At 42.0% G+C, this 16,072-nt stretch overlaps 1 protein-coding gene across 1 annotated transcript in view; it reads left to right on the forward strand.

The window, feature by feature from the left end:
- The window catches only part of FAM188B2 (family with sequence similarity 188 member B2), a 28,142-nt gene extending 13,807 nt beyond the window's left edge, over positions 1–14,335 (forward strand). Inside the window, exons 7-9 of the mRNA XM_005675574.2 lie at positions 1,431–1,503; positions 2,086–2,247; positions 14,135–14,335. Of these exons, the coding sequence (XP_005675631.2) occupies positions 1,431–1,503; positions 2,086–2,247; positions 14,135–14,335 (436 nt within the window). The remainder of the gene's footprint in view (positions 1–1,430; positions 1,504–2,085; positions 2,248–14,134) is intronic.

The raw sequence follows: 16,072 nt of genomic DNA on the forward strand, positions 1-16,072 counted from the left end.
TTTGTCCCCATGAAATGCAAAGCACTGTTCTTGGCACTGTGGGATATGCAAATAAAACAGGATATGGCCCTGATCGCCTCTCAGGTTCTAGTTTGGCAAAACCCAGGTATACACATCCAGAGACTGGGCAAGTCCCAGATGGTACTTGGTATGTCAGATGGTGTGCAAAGACAATGACTCTTAAGGGATGCCAGAGGAGGAAGGGCCCCCAACAGATAGGGTAGTCAAGGAAGGCTTCTTGGAAGAAGGAGACCTTCTTCTGGACCCTAAAAAAGGATAAGCTTTTGCAAGTCAGAGAGAGAGAGAAATACAAGACTTCCAGAGAGGAAAAATTTCAAACCTTGAAGCAGTGTTCCTGAAACTTATCATTTGCATATCATACTTTTATAATACATTATTATTTGCATAACAATTTCCTTAAATCAACACACATTTGGGATTTCCCTGGCAGTCCAGTGGTTAAGACTGTGATTCCACTACAGGGAGCAAGTTTTCTATCTCTGATGAGAGAACTAAGATCCCACATGCTCCACGGTGCAGCCAAAAAAGAAAAGAAGAAAAATTCAAAATCAGTACACATTTAAATATCCTCGTCTTAAATTTAATATCCTTCAAATATTAATATGTTAATATATATGATCTAAATCATTTATTTGCTGTGCTAAAGAAAAAAATGTATTAACACATAAATGTGGAACTTTTTAAATGCTCATATCTATATCAACTAACATCAAGCCATACTTTAGGAAACACTGCCCTGAATTATATCTGATGCTTCACCCATGTCTTTAGGTTTGATTCACAGAAGAGTCTGACCTTCCAACCCTGTGACTAGGTTCATCCAAGAACACATACAACTCACACTCTCAGCATCTCCCTCTGGGTTACAGCTGAAGCCACTTTCCACCTTAATATTACATTGCCCTGGGTAGAACCCTGATCCCTGGTGCCCGATGAAACAGTGGAAACTGCAACCAAGAAATGGGCTTAATGCCAAGCTGGTGTTTTCCCCTTAAACAGTCTGTTCGGCTCTGCCTTGGGCCAGCACTCTCTGGAGTGGTCACAAGTCACTACCCTAAGCCAAGCATCCCCTGGGATTCAGAGCAAACAGTTTCTCTGCTGAGTCCAGCATCTCCACAGAGCCCATACCGAAAGATTGTCACATGTGAGGTCTGTCACTTCTTCCTTCTCCCTCATCACTTCTCACTGGCTTCCCTCAATGGCATCAGAATTTCCCCAATCATCTCTATGGCCCCAGTCCTAGAAGCTTTCCAGGGGACAGATGGAAACACACCAGGCACGTGGGAAGGACAGTGACCAGACGAGCTCATGTTAGTGCTGCTCTGTGTTGTGGGGTGAAGGCAGAAAAGGCTGTGGGTCCCTGAAGCAGTCATGGTCTCTGAGTGCTGATGGTTCCTCCAATTCTGCAGGCTTCAGAAGGAGCTGGACGTCTCCACCACTCACCTACTACAACCAAATGCTGGAGGTTTCCTGTGCAGGCAGGTAGGTTGTAAGACTACCTTTTTATTGTAGAATCTGTTATTTATTTTATTTTAAAATAAGGCTTTTATTTTTTTTTCAGTTAAGTATATTCTCTCCTTAAGTGAAGGATGATCAAATTATCTTTGAAATACTAAGATGCCCCCCCTTTTTTTTTTCACTTTTCCACTTTCCATTACTGTTCTTTCTAGCTTACCTCTGAGAGTCTGCCATCCCTGAGAGTCTAGAAATGTTAGAAAATATCTTGACAAGAGCCTCTTCCCCACCAGGAACCCCTCATAACTGAAAGGAAAGCACTATAAAAATATCTTAGTTTCATGCATCTTAAATCACAATTATAGAAACCAAAGTTTAAGAAAATATTAAGGGCCCATGGGGAGTTATGGGGCATGGCTCAAGAAAAAAATTAACAAACTCCTATTTTGACTCTACCAAACATTTATAACATATGTTTTTCCAGAATTATATACTGTGGGATTTCATTCTTTTCACTAAAAATGGTAATCTTTGTGATTATGAAAATAAAAAAATTAAGTCCTTGTGTCAAGGTTATCTTTACACATATTTGTAAAATATGTCATCTAGGCAGTTTTGAACCTGATTTTAACCGGAAGAGCAAGTCCACACATTTTTAATGGCTGTCAGAAAGGAAAGTCTCAAGAAATATTACATGGGGTCCTGACCCGCAGCGACATCGGCTATTTGCAGTGGGGTAAAGACACTTTAGAGGATGACAGGCTTTCACAGGTAAGTGTGTTCCAATTCTCAACCACACAATAGTGTCTCTATTTGGGCATTTTGTTAAGTCTCTAGATTGCATGTGTCCGTACTCAGCTGTGTCCAATTCTTTGAAACCCCATGGGCTGTTACCCGTCAACCTCCTCTGTCCATGGGATTCTCCAGGCAAGAATACTGGAGTGGGTTGCCATTTTCTCCTCCAGGGGATCTTCCTGACCCAAGGATCAAACCCACGTCTCCTGCACCAGCAGGTGGACTCTTTACCACCAGCTCCATCTGGGAAGCCCTCATTCAAATCTGAGCTTACTTTTTCCTTTACTGCTTTACTGCATGCCTCTCACAAGCACATACAGACACACACAGATATTTTTCTGGGTCTAAATGGAAATACATGAGCCCCTTGCTTTATATTTTGCTTTATCAATTTTTATGTACATAGAGTACAGGTGATACAAGTAATATGCAAATCATTTTTTAAAACAATACTTGAAGAATACAAATAAAGTCCCCTAGCATCCCCACACATCAGAAATCGATGTCAGCTGACAATGAGTATCTTCCCAACCCTTTATTTAGGCAAATACAAATGCATGTATTGTATCTATTACTCAGAGCTTTAAAAATCACTGAAAAAAAAGGGAACCTCACTTATGAATGCCTCTCAAAACACTTTCCAGCCTGAGGATTTATAACCTCTGACAACCAGAATGTAGACTGTGCTGTTGAAAAGCACAACCAGAGAATTGAGTAAGATGTGATTCTGCAAAAACAACCAGTAAAGAGAGTGAGGAAGCAAGTACACCCACCCGAACCACAAATCAAAGATGCTTCTGTGATATTTTCACAAAAAGTTCATCCTAAAACCTAGGGAAGGCAAGGAGGTTCTGTGAGAAGCAATGCTTCTCTGGAGCAACCCTGAAACTAGCTGGGATGGAATTCAATATGATGGTGATAAATGCTCCCAGGTTCACGGTCTATCAGCGCCAAAGAGCACCACTGCTCAGAGCCTGTCCTGTCCTTCACTCTGCTGGTTCAGGCTCAAAGTCTCTTTCACATGTACGGGACTTTACACTTAAAAGGTCTTTTTACATCTATCGCTTCATCTGGCTTTCCTCCTACTGTTGGGTCCAGCTACAACGTGTTATTCATGAAATCAGCACATCACAACACACACAAATCATGTCTGATGGTGTTGGGAACGTGGCATCTGACTGTCACAGAATGACTGTATCTTTCGTACAAGTATGTCTTCAAAGTTTACTAAGTATTCCTTGAGTTCGAAATCTAGTCCATCATAGAAAAATGACAACAGAAACTAACATAACACTGTAAATCAATCACACTTCAGTTTGAGAAAAGAAAAAATGAGAAGTGACAGATGAACTAAAAGTAAAACAAATGAACCCAATCCATCACCCAGGGTCAGTTCTCTCAGAAATGCTTCCTTCTCTTTCTCATATAAATACGTCCTATTTTACATCTTCTGAACCCTGTCTTTCTCATGTAATACAAATGTCCTTATATGTCAATGAATATGTGTCCTTCATCATATTTAATGGATGCAAACATTCCACTATATGAAACTGAAAAACTGTACTTTGAATACATCCTAAACAGAGAATGGATCTGTTATTACTATAAAATTCCTAATTGCTTGTCCCTGATAATTTGGGAATTCATCTTAGAATTTGATGTATATAATAACAAGGAAAACTAAGCCAAAAATAGGGGACTTATAGATTTCATTATACACAGTTTTCTTTCAACTGCACAAGGTCACTTAATGTCCTTGGTTAAGCACTCTGTATCTATTAGAACCCAGGAGTAGGACAAGACTCAGTCTGGTAGGATACACTGGGAGCAAGTTTCAAGGAGTGAGGTACAAATTATTATAAAGTTCTTTCACAATATTATTTCACCATATCCTCACTACAAACGACAAAGATTTAAAAGTGTTTCTCATAGTTCTGTCATCTGAGTAGGTAATTCACAAGCTTTGTCATATCTTCACACCACCTCTGTTGTTATTTGCTTAATATTTTCCTTTAAATGAACTCACTTTTGAAATTTGAATCTAACCTTTGCTATAGTGTGCTTCCCTGGTAGCTCAGCTGGTAAAGAATCTTCCTGCAATGAGGGAGACCTGGGTTCGATTCCTGGGGTGGAAAGATCCCCTGGAGAAGGGAAAGGCTACCCACTCCAGTATTCTGGCCTGGAATCCATGGGGCTGCAAAGAGTGGGACACAACTGAGCAACTTTCACATACATATATACATTTTCTATAGCAGTAACATAAGCAATGGACTTGATACACTATTTCTTTCTAACACCTATTAAATAAATAGGTAACCAGTTTTAGGTCAGTTAAAGCAGTTGTTGGAGAAGACTCTTGAGAGTCCCTTAAACTGCAAGGAGATCCAACCAGTCCATCCTAAAGTAAATCAGTCCTGAATATGCATTGGAAGGACTGATGGTGAAGCTGAAGCTCCAATACTTTGACCACCTGATGGGAAGAGCTGACTCATTTGAAAAGACCCTGATGCTGGGAAAGACTGAGGTGGGAGGAGACGCCTGATTGAAGGGGACAACAGAGGATGAGATGGCTGGATGGCATCACCGATTCGATGGACGTGAGTTTGCGTGAACTCCAGGAGTTGGTGATGGACAGGGAGGCCTGGCGTGCTGCAGTCCATGGGGTCGCAAAAAGTTGGACACGACTGAGCGACTGAACTGAGATGAAAGCAGTTTTAGGTTTATAGCAAAATTCTGTGGAAAGCACAGAGGTTTTCACATATTCCCTGTCCTTACACACGCATGGCTTCCACATTATCCTCCACCCGAGTGGTACATTTGTTACAGTTGATGAACCCACACTGACATGAACTAAGTTCATATTTTATGCTATGGTTCACTCTTGGTGTTTACACTCTGTGGGTCTGGACAAATGTATAATGACATATATTCACCATTATAGCATCATACAGAGTAGTTTCACTGCCCTAAAAACCCTCTGTGCTCTGCCAAGTCAACCCTCCATCTCCCTCAATGATGGGTCTTTTTACCATCTCCATAGTTCTGCCTTTTCCAGAGTGTTATTAATACATAGTCGGAATCATAGTATGTAGCCTTTATGGATTGGCTTCTTTCACTTAATATTAATAATATGCCTTTATATTTTTCCATATATTTTCATAGCTTGATACCTCATCTCTTTACAGCACTGGATAATATTCCATTGGAATATTGTGAATAATATTTCTGTGAACAAATATTATTCCACTGATATATCATGGTTGATTTAGCCATTAACTTATAAAAGTACCTTGGTTGCTTCCCATTTTGGCAATCGTGAATAATGTTGCTATAAACATCCATGAGCAGGTTTCTGTGTGGACATAAGTTTTCAGCTCCTTTGGGTAAATATCAAGGGGGGGGGGCAATTGCTGGATCACATGGTAAGAGTATGTTTAGTTTTATAAGAAGCTGCCAAACTGCCTTCCAAGGTGGCTGTACCATTTGACGTTCCCACCAGCAGTGGATGAGGGTTCTGCAGCTTGCCAGCATTTAGTGTTGTCAGTGTTGTGGATTTCAGCCACTCTAGTAGGTATCACATTGTTTGCTTATTTGCATTGCCCTGATAATAAGCATATTCGTATTTGCCATCTGTCTATTGTCTTTGGTGAGATGTCTGTTACTCTTAGGTGCTCAGGTCATCCTCCAGAACAGTGTCAGCTATATGTGTGTAGGACCTGTGTGAACACACAGCCCCACACTTAAGGCTCTGCTGTCACTGCCTTAAAATTCTTAACATTTTTTGAGCAAAGGCCTCCAGTTTTTCATTTTGTACTAGACCCCACAAATTGTACAGCTGGTCCTATCCAATGACTCTGGTTTATCTGACCTGGAGACCATCTGGTAATCAAGGTTTTTTAACCCCTCAGGTGCATCCAGAGTTAGAAATCTCTGTTCTAGAGAAAGACTGCTTAACCTCAGCACTACTAATACTTTGGAATGGATAATTCTTTGTGGTGGGGGCTGGCTTGTGCATTATGGGATATTCAACAGCATCCTGGCTTTTACCCACTAAATCCCAGTAGTACTGCCCCACCCCATGTGACAACCAAAAATGTCTCCAGATATTGCCAAATGTCCCCCATTGGACAAAACTGTCCCAACTGAACCGCTGCTCTAAAAAAGGTGTGTGTGGGGAGAATCTCATTAGACTTAACTGATTAAATCCATGGTATACAGAATTAGAAAACTATCATTTCAAGTGAAATTACAACAAAGAGTATCTTCTTTCAATACTGATATTTCCTTCAAGTATGAGAAATGTTGACAGCTTTCCATTCCTTTTTACCAAGGTGTCAGGGGCAAGTTTCAAACCTTAAAATTAAACAGGCATTTGCTAAACAGTGACTAAGCTGCCCTGAGAAAAGGGACTATATCAAAGGCTATGCACCACAGCCCCAAAGAAAGTGAGACTGAGAGAAAAAGAGAGCTTCAGAGAATCAAGAATTCATAGCAGTCCAGTGCCACCATTTTCCCTGGATCGCATATCTTTCAATACAAGTTAGCTCTGACCAACAGTGCTGCTAAGTCATGCTCTAAAGAAAATTACCTGCAGAGCCTAAAATATCTTCCAGTAATATAATGGATGTTTGTTGGGACCTTAAATTCTGTCAAGAAGCCAAGGTCTAAGGTTTAAAAAAAAAAAGCAAAAGCTTTCTTGCTGGGAAGAGGGCAAAATGTAGCCAACCTCAGGACCACCATCCAAATGCCTGCTCACAAACTGGAAGTAGGGCAAAGGATGGTGAGACGCTGGGTTAGCTTTAAAATCTACATAAAAATCACATCTACAAAGCTTCCATCTTTTCAAAAAGTGACTAATGTGGCTTTTCATCTTTCCTTCTTAGAGTCAGTGTTCTCTCCCCAGGGAGATGCCTATGAATCCTGCCCTCAGTGAAAATTGCCTGAAATTGTACACTAATGGCTTAAAACCCAGAGGATGTTTATTATGTTGTCTCTGACGTGCACTTGAAGTTTGGTTTCAGAACAAATGTATTAAAGAGCAAATATAGGCTGGCAGGTAGTTTTACTTGAACTGCTGAGATATATGACTCTGTTAGGCATCTACATATGTACATATAAAGTTTATTTAACCTGAAGGTGCTTTTTTATTCTTTCTAAGGCAGCTCATTATATTCTGGGAAAAAAGCAATCTATAACTCACCAAATATTATCAAAATAATTTCTGTATATAATGATTTTATATCTATAAGAATTTTATATTTTCCCATCACTCCCAAAGCTGGCAATTAAAGTATTTTTTAAAGCTCAATCACTCCTGAAGACGGTATCTTTTAAAGCTCATTTAGTCATTATAGTCTAACAGCCACTTGTGCAGAGCACATACTGTGTGCTGGGCTCTCTCCAAGTCATTGGTAATGATATCTTCTTTCATTTAACCCTCATTTCCACTCAGAGTTACAATCGGTGTTAGTTCAAGTACAGGGGCTGTTGCGTGATCATTCACTTTTTTTCTTTTTATTGGGAGTATAGCTGCTTTACAGCGTTGTACAATGAAGTGAAACAGCCATATGTGTACATATATCCCCTCCCCCTTGACCTTTCCTCCCCTCCCCACATCCAACCCCTCTAGGTCATCACAGAGCACCAAGCAGCTGTTTGTTTCAGAGATGAGAAATCCCAGACTGAGAAAGGTGTAAGAAGGCCACCAACTAAGGAGGTGTCAGGGCCAGGATTCTGAGCCCAGATCTATATATGCTCCAAGGCACTTTCGGCCCACTGCCTGTCATGATCATCTCTACTTGTTTCTGATAAATACAAAACGTTTGTTCTGGGTAGGATATCTTTCAGAGGTGCTCTGTAATCAATGTGCTGACATAAACATGTATGTTTGTATATAAGATCTATTACAGATCCTGCCCTCAATCTCCTCAGCATCAGGGTCTTTTCCAATGAGTCAGCTCTCTGCATCAGGTGGCCAAAGTAAAGACCAGGGACAGGAGAAGAAGGGGGCGACAGAGGATGAGATGGTTGGATGGTATCATTGACTTAATGGACATGAGTCTGAGAAAACTCTGGGAGATAGTGAAGGACAGGGAAGTCTGGCATGCTGCAGTCACGACTAAGTGACTGAACAATAAATTACAGATTCTCTGATGCTGGACTACAAATGGTTAGATAGTGGCAAAATCATGGCTCGGTCTTAGAATGCATGATGGTTGTACTCAATATCTAAAACTTTATCCACTGACTACTAGGTTAAAGCAGTGGTGAGTTTGAGTTGATTGTGAACTGCAGGTACTGGTGGCACACACCCTTTCAAGTATCTGTCACCCTTCACCTGTGGTTTGGCAGACTGTGTCTGTCACTATGTGCTAGGAGGACAAGCTCAGTGGTGCTCAGAGATGCGCTAACCAGAAGACTCATCTGATGGTAGTGCATACAGATATCTAATATTTCATAAACTTCTATCATAAAATTTCTTGCAGCACAGGTGTTTCCTCAAAAAAGAACCAGATGTGGTTCGAGGGCAGTGCTTTAAGCATCATTGGATTGAGGACCTCACAATTACTCCCTGCCCTTTCTGCTCTGAGGCATGGTGACTCTGAACAAGGATACGCCAAATGCATATAGGTATTGGAGCTAAGTGGAAAGAACCTGCCTGCTAATACAGGAGACATAAGGGATGCAGGTTCAATCCCTGGGTCAGGAAGATCCTCTGAAGAAAGGCATGGCAACCCACTCCAGTATTCTTGTCTGGAGAATCCCATGGACACAGAAGCATGGTGGGCTAAAGTCCACATGGTCAGAAAGAGTCGGATATGACTGAAGCGACTTAGCTCGCACATAAGCAGTTTTTGGGTATTTAGGGACTCCTGCCTCGGGTAGGCCGGAGAAGGCAGTGGCACCCCACTCCAGCACTCTTGCCTGGAAAATCCTATGGATGGAGGAGCCTGGTAAGCTGCAGTCCATGGGGTCGCTAAGAGTCAGACACGATTGAGCAACTTCACTTTCACTTTTCACTTTCATGCATTGGAGAAGGAAATGGCAACCCACTCCAGTGTTCTTGCCTGGAGAATCCCAGGGATGGGGGAGCCTGGTGGGCTGCCGTCTATGGGGTCGCACAGAGTCGGACACGACTGAAGTGACTTAGCAGAAGCATCAGCAGCCTCGGGTGGGCATTCTAAATCGGAAGATTATATGTAAGCAGTGGTAAGAGAAGCCTAGTATAAGAAGTTTTCTGAGTTCAAAAGAAAATCAATGTGCTGCTTGGCAGAACCTGCTGTCGCCATGAAACCCCCTCATCCGCCACTGCATCTGTCTTCCCTAAGTGAATCTCTTCTAACTCGGTGATAAAATTGCAGAGATTGCAAAAACGCACGTCTTTCGGTCCCAATGTCACAGCCCAGTAGGTGAGATTGAAAAAAAAAAAAAAGGAGCTCTCATTAGATGACATGCAAGCCCCCCAGAACCCACCAGACTGACAGTTTGTGCAGCACACAGCCAGCTCCCCGCAAGAAGAGGCACTATTTTGAAGCCTCCCATCACTTTTCTATTTGAAGATACAGGTTTGAGTGTGCAGTTCCAATACCTAAGTGAGAACATAAAGTAGTTTGAGTCTAACACCATCTGGAAAACCTTAGGAGGTTCACATTATCTTTGCACCTGCCACCGAGAAGAAAAATCAACTCTGATTTTTAGAAGGAACGGAAGCCATTTAGGTCTTGCTGGAATTGTTCCCCCGACAGCCCTGGCAGAGCGCATCACCTCTGAGTCCTACCTTCTTCCCTCTTTACATTTTTCCCTTTAAAGAGACTGACAGGAAGAAATCCAACACTGAAAGTACCAGATGAAGCTCCACCCACTGTTCTCTACCCCCAAGTCGAAAGTACCAGATGAAGCTCCACCCACTGTTCTCTACCCCTGAGTCGCTGGGGTAGCGCCTGGAAAACACAACAGCCCTGCGAACTGGCTAAGAGAAGCTACATCAACTCGTGTTCCGGGTGGCAGAGATGAGAGCCAAACTGTGAAGAGCCACGCGTGTGAATCGTCACCAGGAATCGGTGAAGAAAGCACAACATTTCCACACCTTTCTCCCAATCAGATCACCGGAAGGGGGCCCTGGGACTTCACCACCAAGCTCCTTACGCAGAGGCGCGTTCCCAGAGCGATTGTTCTGGAGCCGGCCTGCGCCTGCGCTCAGTCACTGTCCTGTCCGACTCGTTTGCGACCCCACGGATTGTAGCTCACCAGGTTCCTGCGTGTATGGGATTTTCCAGGCAAGATACTGGAGTAGTCTGCCGTTTCCTCCTCTAGGGGAATCTTCCCTGACTCAAGGATCGAATCAGGTCTCCTGCATTGGCAGGCGGATTCTTTACCACTTAAGCCACCACATGGACAGATGGATCCTCACTCTCTGGTGCTTAAAATTTGTCCCTTCTTCCTATCTTTGTAACTTTACCTTCAATGACACCTGCTATGAAAGGTTTGATTGCCGCATGGAAGGCTGAACTGACTGGGCTTATTACACAATAAGTGAATTTAAGGAGAAAGGTGTTTTATTTATAGCACCACTCTATCACAATTTAATTTCCTTTTTACCATGGCAACTTGAGGCAACATGCACAAAGTCTGCATTGATGACATCTCACCAGTAAAACATACTTAGAATTCTCTTTCGTGGGGAGGTTAGCTGATAAATTGTGTCTATCCCAAAGCAATACAAATTCTTAACTGAAGATGCCAGTCAAACAGATTCCATGGTGCACTGAGGAAAGGGCTTTGATATTTGATTTGGTTCAGTTGGGAGGTGCTCAGTTTTGGTTCTGCAGGACTCCCTTTAAACCAAGCATGTTCTACGCTGTAACCTGAGGCTCACTTCTTGGAGTTAAAACCCAAAGTGCTGTGACAGACATATTTCTCTTGACCAGAATCTCTCAGGGCAAGTGGGACTCTGCCTGCTCAGTGTAGGGTCTCCAAATGGTCACTTTGAGTGCTGGAGATTGTTATATTTATGACTCCTTCGTTTTCCTCCTACTTTAGTAAGATCATGAGTGGCTTTGAGTTCAGGAGAGAAAACTGTTGCACTGTTGCATAAAATCACAACAGTGCAGTGGCCACACCTTACAGAGTATGAATCTGAGCTCCAGCTGAATTTTGCCAACGTCACAAAGATTTTGTGAAACAATATCATGTATGTCTACAGTCAATTACATCCACCCACACATCACTTACAGGAACTTTCGCTGATTTAAAATCAGCCAGAATATGCATCTGCAGTTAAAATGGAGTGGCATTTTATTACAAACAGCCCTCAGTTTCCTAATTAGCTTATCCATATTTTCAAACTTAATAATTCCAAGTCCTGCAGATCATATTTTGATTATACATAACCTTAGTACTATCGCAAGAAGGCCTAAGAAGGAGCTTATTTTATAACTAATGAATGGTGATGACGTTCTTTGGAACTTGGGGGGTGGATTCTGGGACGTAAATACATGGGGTTGCTTCAGTGGCACATCCTCTGTGTTTTATTTCCAATGTAGCCAGTGGGAGACTTGCCCCAAGTTTGGTGTATTATGCTCATGTTATACTCAGTCCAGGGAGGGCTGGTGTTGATGTGAGCAGGTGAGCATGCCCACTATGAGCATGTCCAGACTGGGGTGCTGGGCTTACACCCCTTTTTTTCAACTATAAACTAAAACAGAGGTCATTTCTTTTAAACACAGTAGTATAATTTTTCTCCAGTAGCTAAAGAGTAAAGTTTAAAGACAAAAGCACCTCTGATTCACCCACTCACCCACAACTGAAGAATTTCAACTCTAGAAGAAGGAAGGGATTTGAATAGAATGATTGAGAAATCAAAATGTCAAGTTACTAGCCTTTATTACTTGGGTTGACAAAACTCGCAGTCATTTTTTCAAAGCTGGATTTTCCAGGCAACAGACTTTGTTCCTGAACACACAGTACAACTCTGAGGACCGAGAAGAAAAGAAACAGAATAGAATTCTTTTGTTACGGGAAGATATGCCACAGCTGAGGGTCCAGAGCTCTCCCTGGCATCATGGGAAATGATGGGGGTTTCCATGTAGCTCACGTTAATCTCTTTATGTGTGTTTTTTTTAAAGTGTTTTCTAAAAAAATTAATGAGTTTCAATGGCATTAAAAAAATATGTGCTTCCCTGCCTCTTTAAACAAAATGGGAGATATCATCAAGCAAAACACTATAATCCTGATTCCCTCATGTGTTTGGACTGCAAAGAGATCAAACCAGTCAATCCCAAAGGAAACCAACCCTGAATATTCACTGGAAGAACTGATCCTGAAGCTCCAATACTTTGGCCATGCAAAGAGCTGACTCATTGGAAAAGACCCTGATGCTGGGAAAGACTGAGGGCAAGAGGAGAAGCTGGCGACAGAGCATGATATGTTTAGGTAGTATCACTGATTCAATGGACATGAGTTTGAGCAAACTGGGAGATAGTGAAGGACAGGGAAGTCTGGCATGCTGCAGTCCATGGGGTCACAAAGAATTGGACATAACTTAGTGACTGAATAGCAACAACGAACCTCAGGGGTTACTGGAGTATGCAGGATCCTTTACTAGTGAGCCTCCCAGAGTGGTGCTTTGGTGAATCTAATTCACTGGCCTGAGAATTCAAGGCTGAATTGACAGTTGCCTGGAAAAACCAGAAAAGAAGCTGATTAAAACACTGAACTTAGGCTTCCCTGGTGACTCAGTGGAAAGAATCCACCTGCCTATGCAGGAGATACAGGTTTGATCCTTGATCTAGAAAGATCCCACATGCCACAGAACAACTAAGTCCGTGCACCACCACTATTGAGCCTGTGCTCTAGAGTCCAGGGGCTGCAACTACTGAAGCTCATGTCCCTGAGAGCCTGTGCTCCATGAGAAGCCACCGCAAAGAGAAGCACATACACAACTAGAGAGAAGCCCCCACTTGCCACAACTGGAGAAAAGCCCACATAGCAACAAAAATCCAGCACAACCAAAAACAAATAATTTTTAAAAATAAGGAACTTAATATTATATGTAATATTGAACTAGTACACTCAGCTCTAAGTACATCTTCACAATTGATCTACATGTTAACATGCAGATATGTGTATATCTGTGAGAGTGTTTGTGCATGTTCCACTCATCTCCCAGAAGCTTTTTTCTGTATTCAAAATATCCTCTCTTTCCATATTCTAGGCTCTTTTTCCTATCTATGATCTAAATGGTTAGTGCTGCCAGAATGACCACCTGCTGAATGAAATACTGTCCTATCTTGGGAACAGAAATAAGTACACTAGTCAACAAAAAGACCAGTTCAAGTTCTCATATTCCATTCCCACACTTCTATTTCCGTCTATTTATTCTTCATCTCACTAACAAACCAAACTGAGATGGTTCCACCAGCTCCATAAACCCACCCTCAAAATGTTTTAAAATAAAATCCATGAAGAGAAAAACTGGAGCATCACCACCACACCATTCATAAATGCAAATTCATTCACGAGAAAGCCTTTGTTTGAAATCTGCCTGCATGCACAGTACCCTGCCCAGCTACAAGCACAATGCCAAGTCTCTGAGCTGCTTTAAAAAAAAATTTTTTTTAAGGCTTTATTGAATTTGTCACAATACTACTTCTGGTTTTTGTGTTTTTGTGTTTTGGCTATGAGGCATGTGGGATCTTAGCTCCCCCTTACCAGGGATCAAACCCACACTCCCTGCATTGGAAGGCAAAGTCTTAACCACTGGACACCAGAGAAGTCCCCAAGCTGCTTTTTGATCCTGGTGACATGTGTTCTCTCGTAGGCAGCCAAATCTAATGTTCATCTGCGTTCCTCTCTCCTCTTGCAGGTGGGCAGCATGCTGAAGACTCCCAAGTTACCTGTCTGGCTGTGCAACATCAACGGAAATTACAGTGTCCTGTTTAGCACAAACAGGCAGCTTTTATCAGACTGGAAAGTGGAGCGCCTCTTTGATCTTTATTTCTACAGTGGCCAGCCCGCACAGAAAAAGCCTGCGCACCTTACCATAGGTGAGCGCTCCAGACCCTAGTGCTTCAGCTTAATGTGCTCAGAGAGCCGAGGCTGTGCTGGTTTACAGCTCTGTGGATGCTTGGGCTAGCTCTGCAGGAGGATGTGGAGGCTTGATCTCTAAAATGAAACCTAGGCTTCAACGTCATGGGTCTAACCTAAGCATTGTAACCTTGGGGTTCCAACTGATGAATTCTAATCCCAAGATAAGAGTATCAGATGACTGATCATCCCAGAACACAGTAACTAAACTGAGAGTACATTTGTATTCAGATCAGTTAAAAAAGCATTTTTGAGGCCTACTAAGCACCAGGCATGTGCCAGACACTAGGAAAGCAAGAAGGTACAGTCTTGGCAGAGGTTCTACTGTGATCATACAAGCCATTTCATTCCAATTCCCACCATGTTTAAAAAAAAAAACAAAAACCACGAGAAAAGAGATTAACCTTAAGATGTCTTTAAACACTAGCCTTTTGGACAAGGGAATAAACATGATTAAACCAGGAGCCCATATATGCTGCCAAGGCACCATGCATGGAGCCTTGCTGATTTGGCGTCTGACTCTTTGCATTTAGTATCACAGGTCTGCCTTTAGCCAACTTTTCATTATTACGACTGCATTTAGAAGAGTATTTTAGTGACTGTTTTGTCTGCGTAGCTCCTCTTTTTCTTTAATTATGAGAAATTTATATTTGTGTGTATTTGTATACACATACATGTGCTTAGTCGCTCAGTCACGCACAATTCTTTGCGACCTCATAGACTGTAGTCTGCCAGGCTCCTCTGTCCATGGGATTTTCCAGGCAAGAATACTGGAGTGAGTTGCCATGCCCTCCTTCATGGGATCTTCCCAACCCAGGGATCAAACCCAGGTCTCCCTCATTGCAGGTAGATTCTTTACCATCTGAGCCACCAGACAAACCCGATACATACATACATACATACATATATATATATATATATATATATACACATACACAGGCACATGCGTGTGTGTATATATATATGTATATATGACCCCAGAAAAATGTATATTATATATATACACACCCCTTTCATTTAGTGGAACATTGCCAATACATTCCTTAAGATACATTATTGTTTCTACTTTTCTACTATTATTGCTTCTACTTTACTCTCTTCTTTGAGGAAAGCACTGGGATTTTTTTGTTTTGTTTTTGTTTTTTATTAGCTCATACGCACAGCAAGCATTGTGTTCCAGGCACTGTGTTGAAAGCCTTACATACATTATTCCATTAAATCCTCCCAACAGTCATCTAAAGTAGACACTATGATACTTATTTTACACAGAGGAAACTGAAGTGGCCAAAAAATGATTTCTAATGGATGAGGTTGAGAGATACTAAGTACCTTTCCAAAGGTCATTTGCGACAAACTTGGGCCTTGAACTCAGTTCTAGATCTCCTCACGAGAATACTTGCACTTCATCCCAAAATGCAAATGTACTCTTAGTATTGAGAAGCTCTCTCTTTTCTTATTTTTCCCTGACAACATTCGGTGATTTATTGATACACCTAACTCTATGTGTTCCATCATGGGGCGGGACCACACCATTACATGACATCAATACTGAGTTTTCAAAATCTACAACAACCCAGACTATCATGGACATGTCTTGTATGGGGCATATCTACACACCATCTACTGGAATCCCCATCAGCTCACTCACTTCTAGGAACACAGCTTGCTGAGCCCAACTCCTGCCCACTCATCCTATTTTCCTTCCTTCCTGGCTGCT

The sequence above is a fragment of the Capra hircus genome, chromosome 1, assembly GCF_001704415.2.
Source record: "Capra hircus breed San Clemente chromosome 1, ASM170441v1, whole genome shotgun sequence".
Classification (NCBI taxonomy): Eukaryota; Metazoa; Chordata; class Mammalia; order Artiodactyla; family Bovidae; genus Capra; species Capra hircus.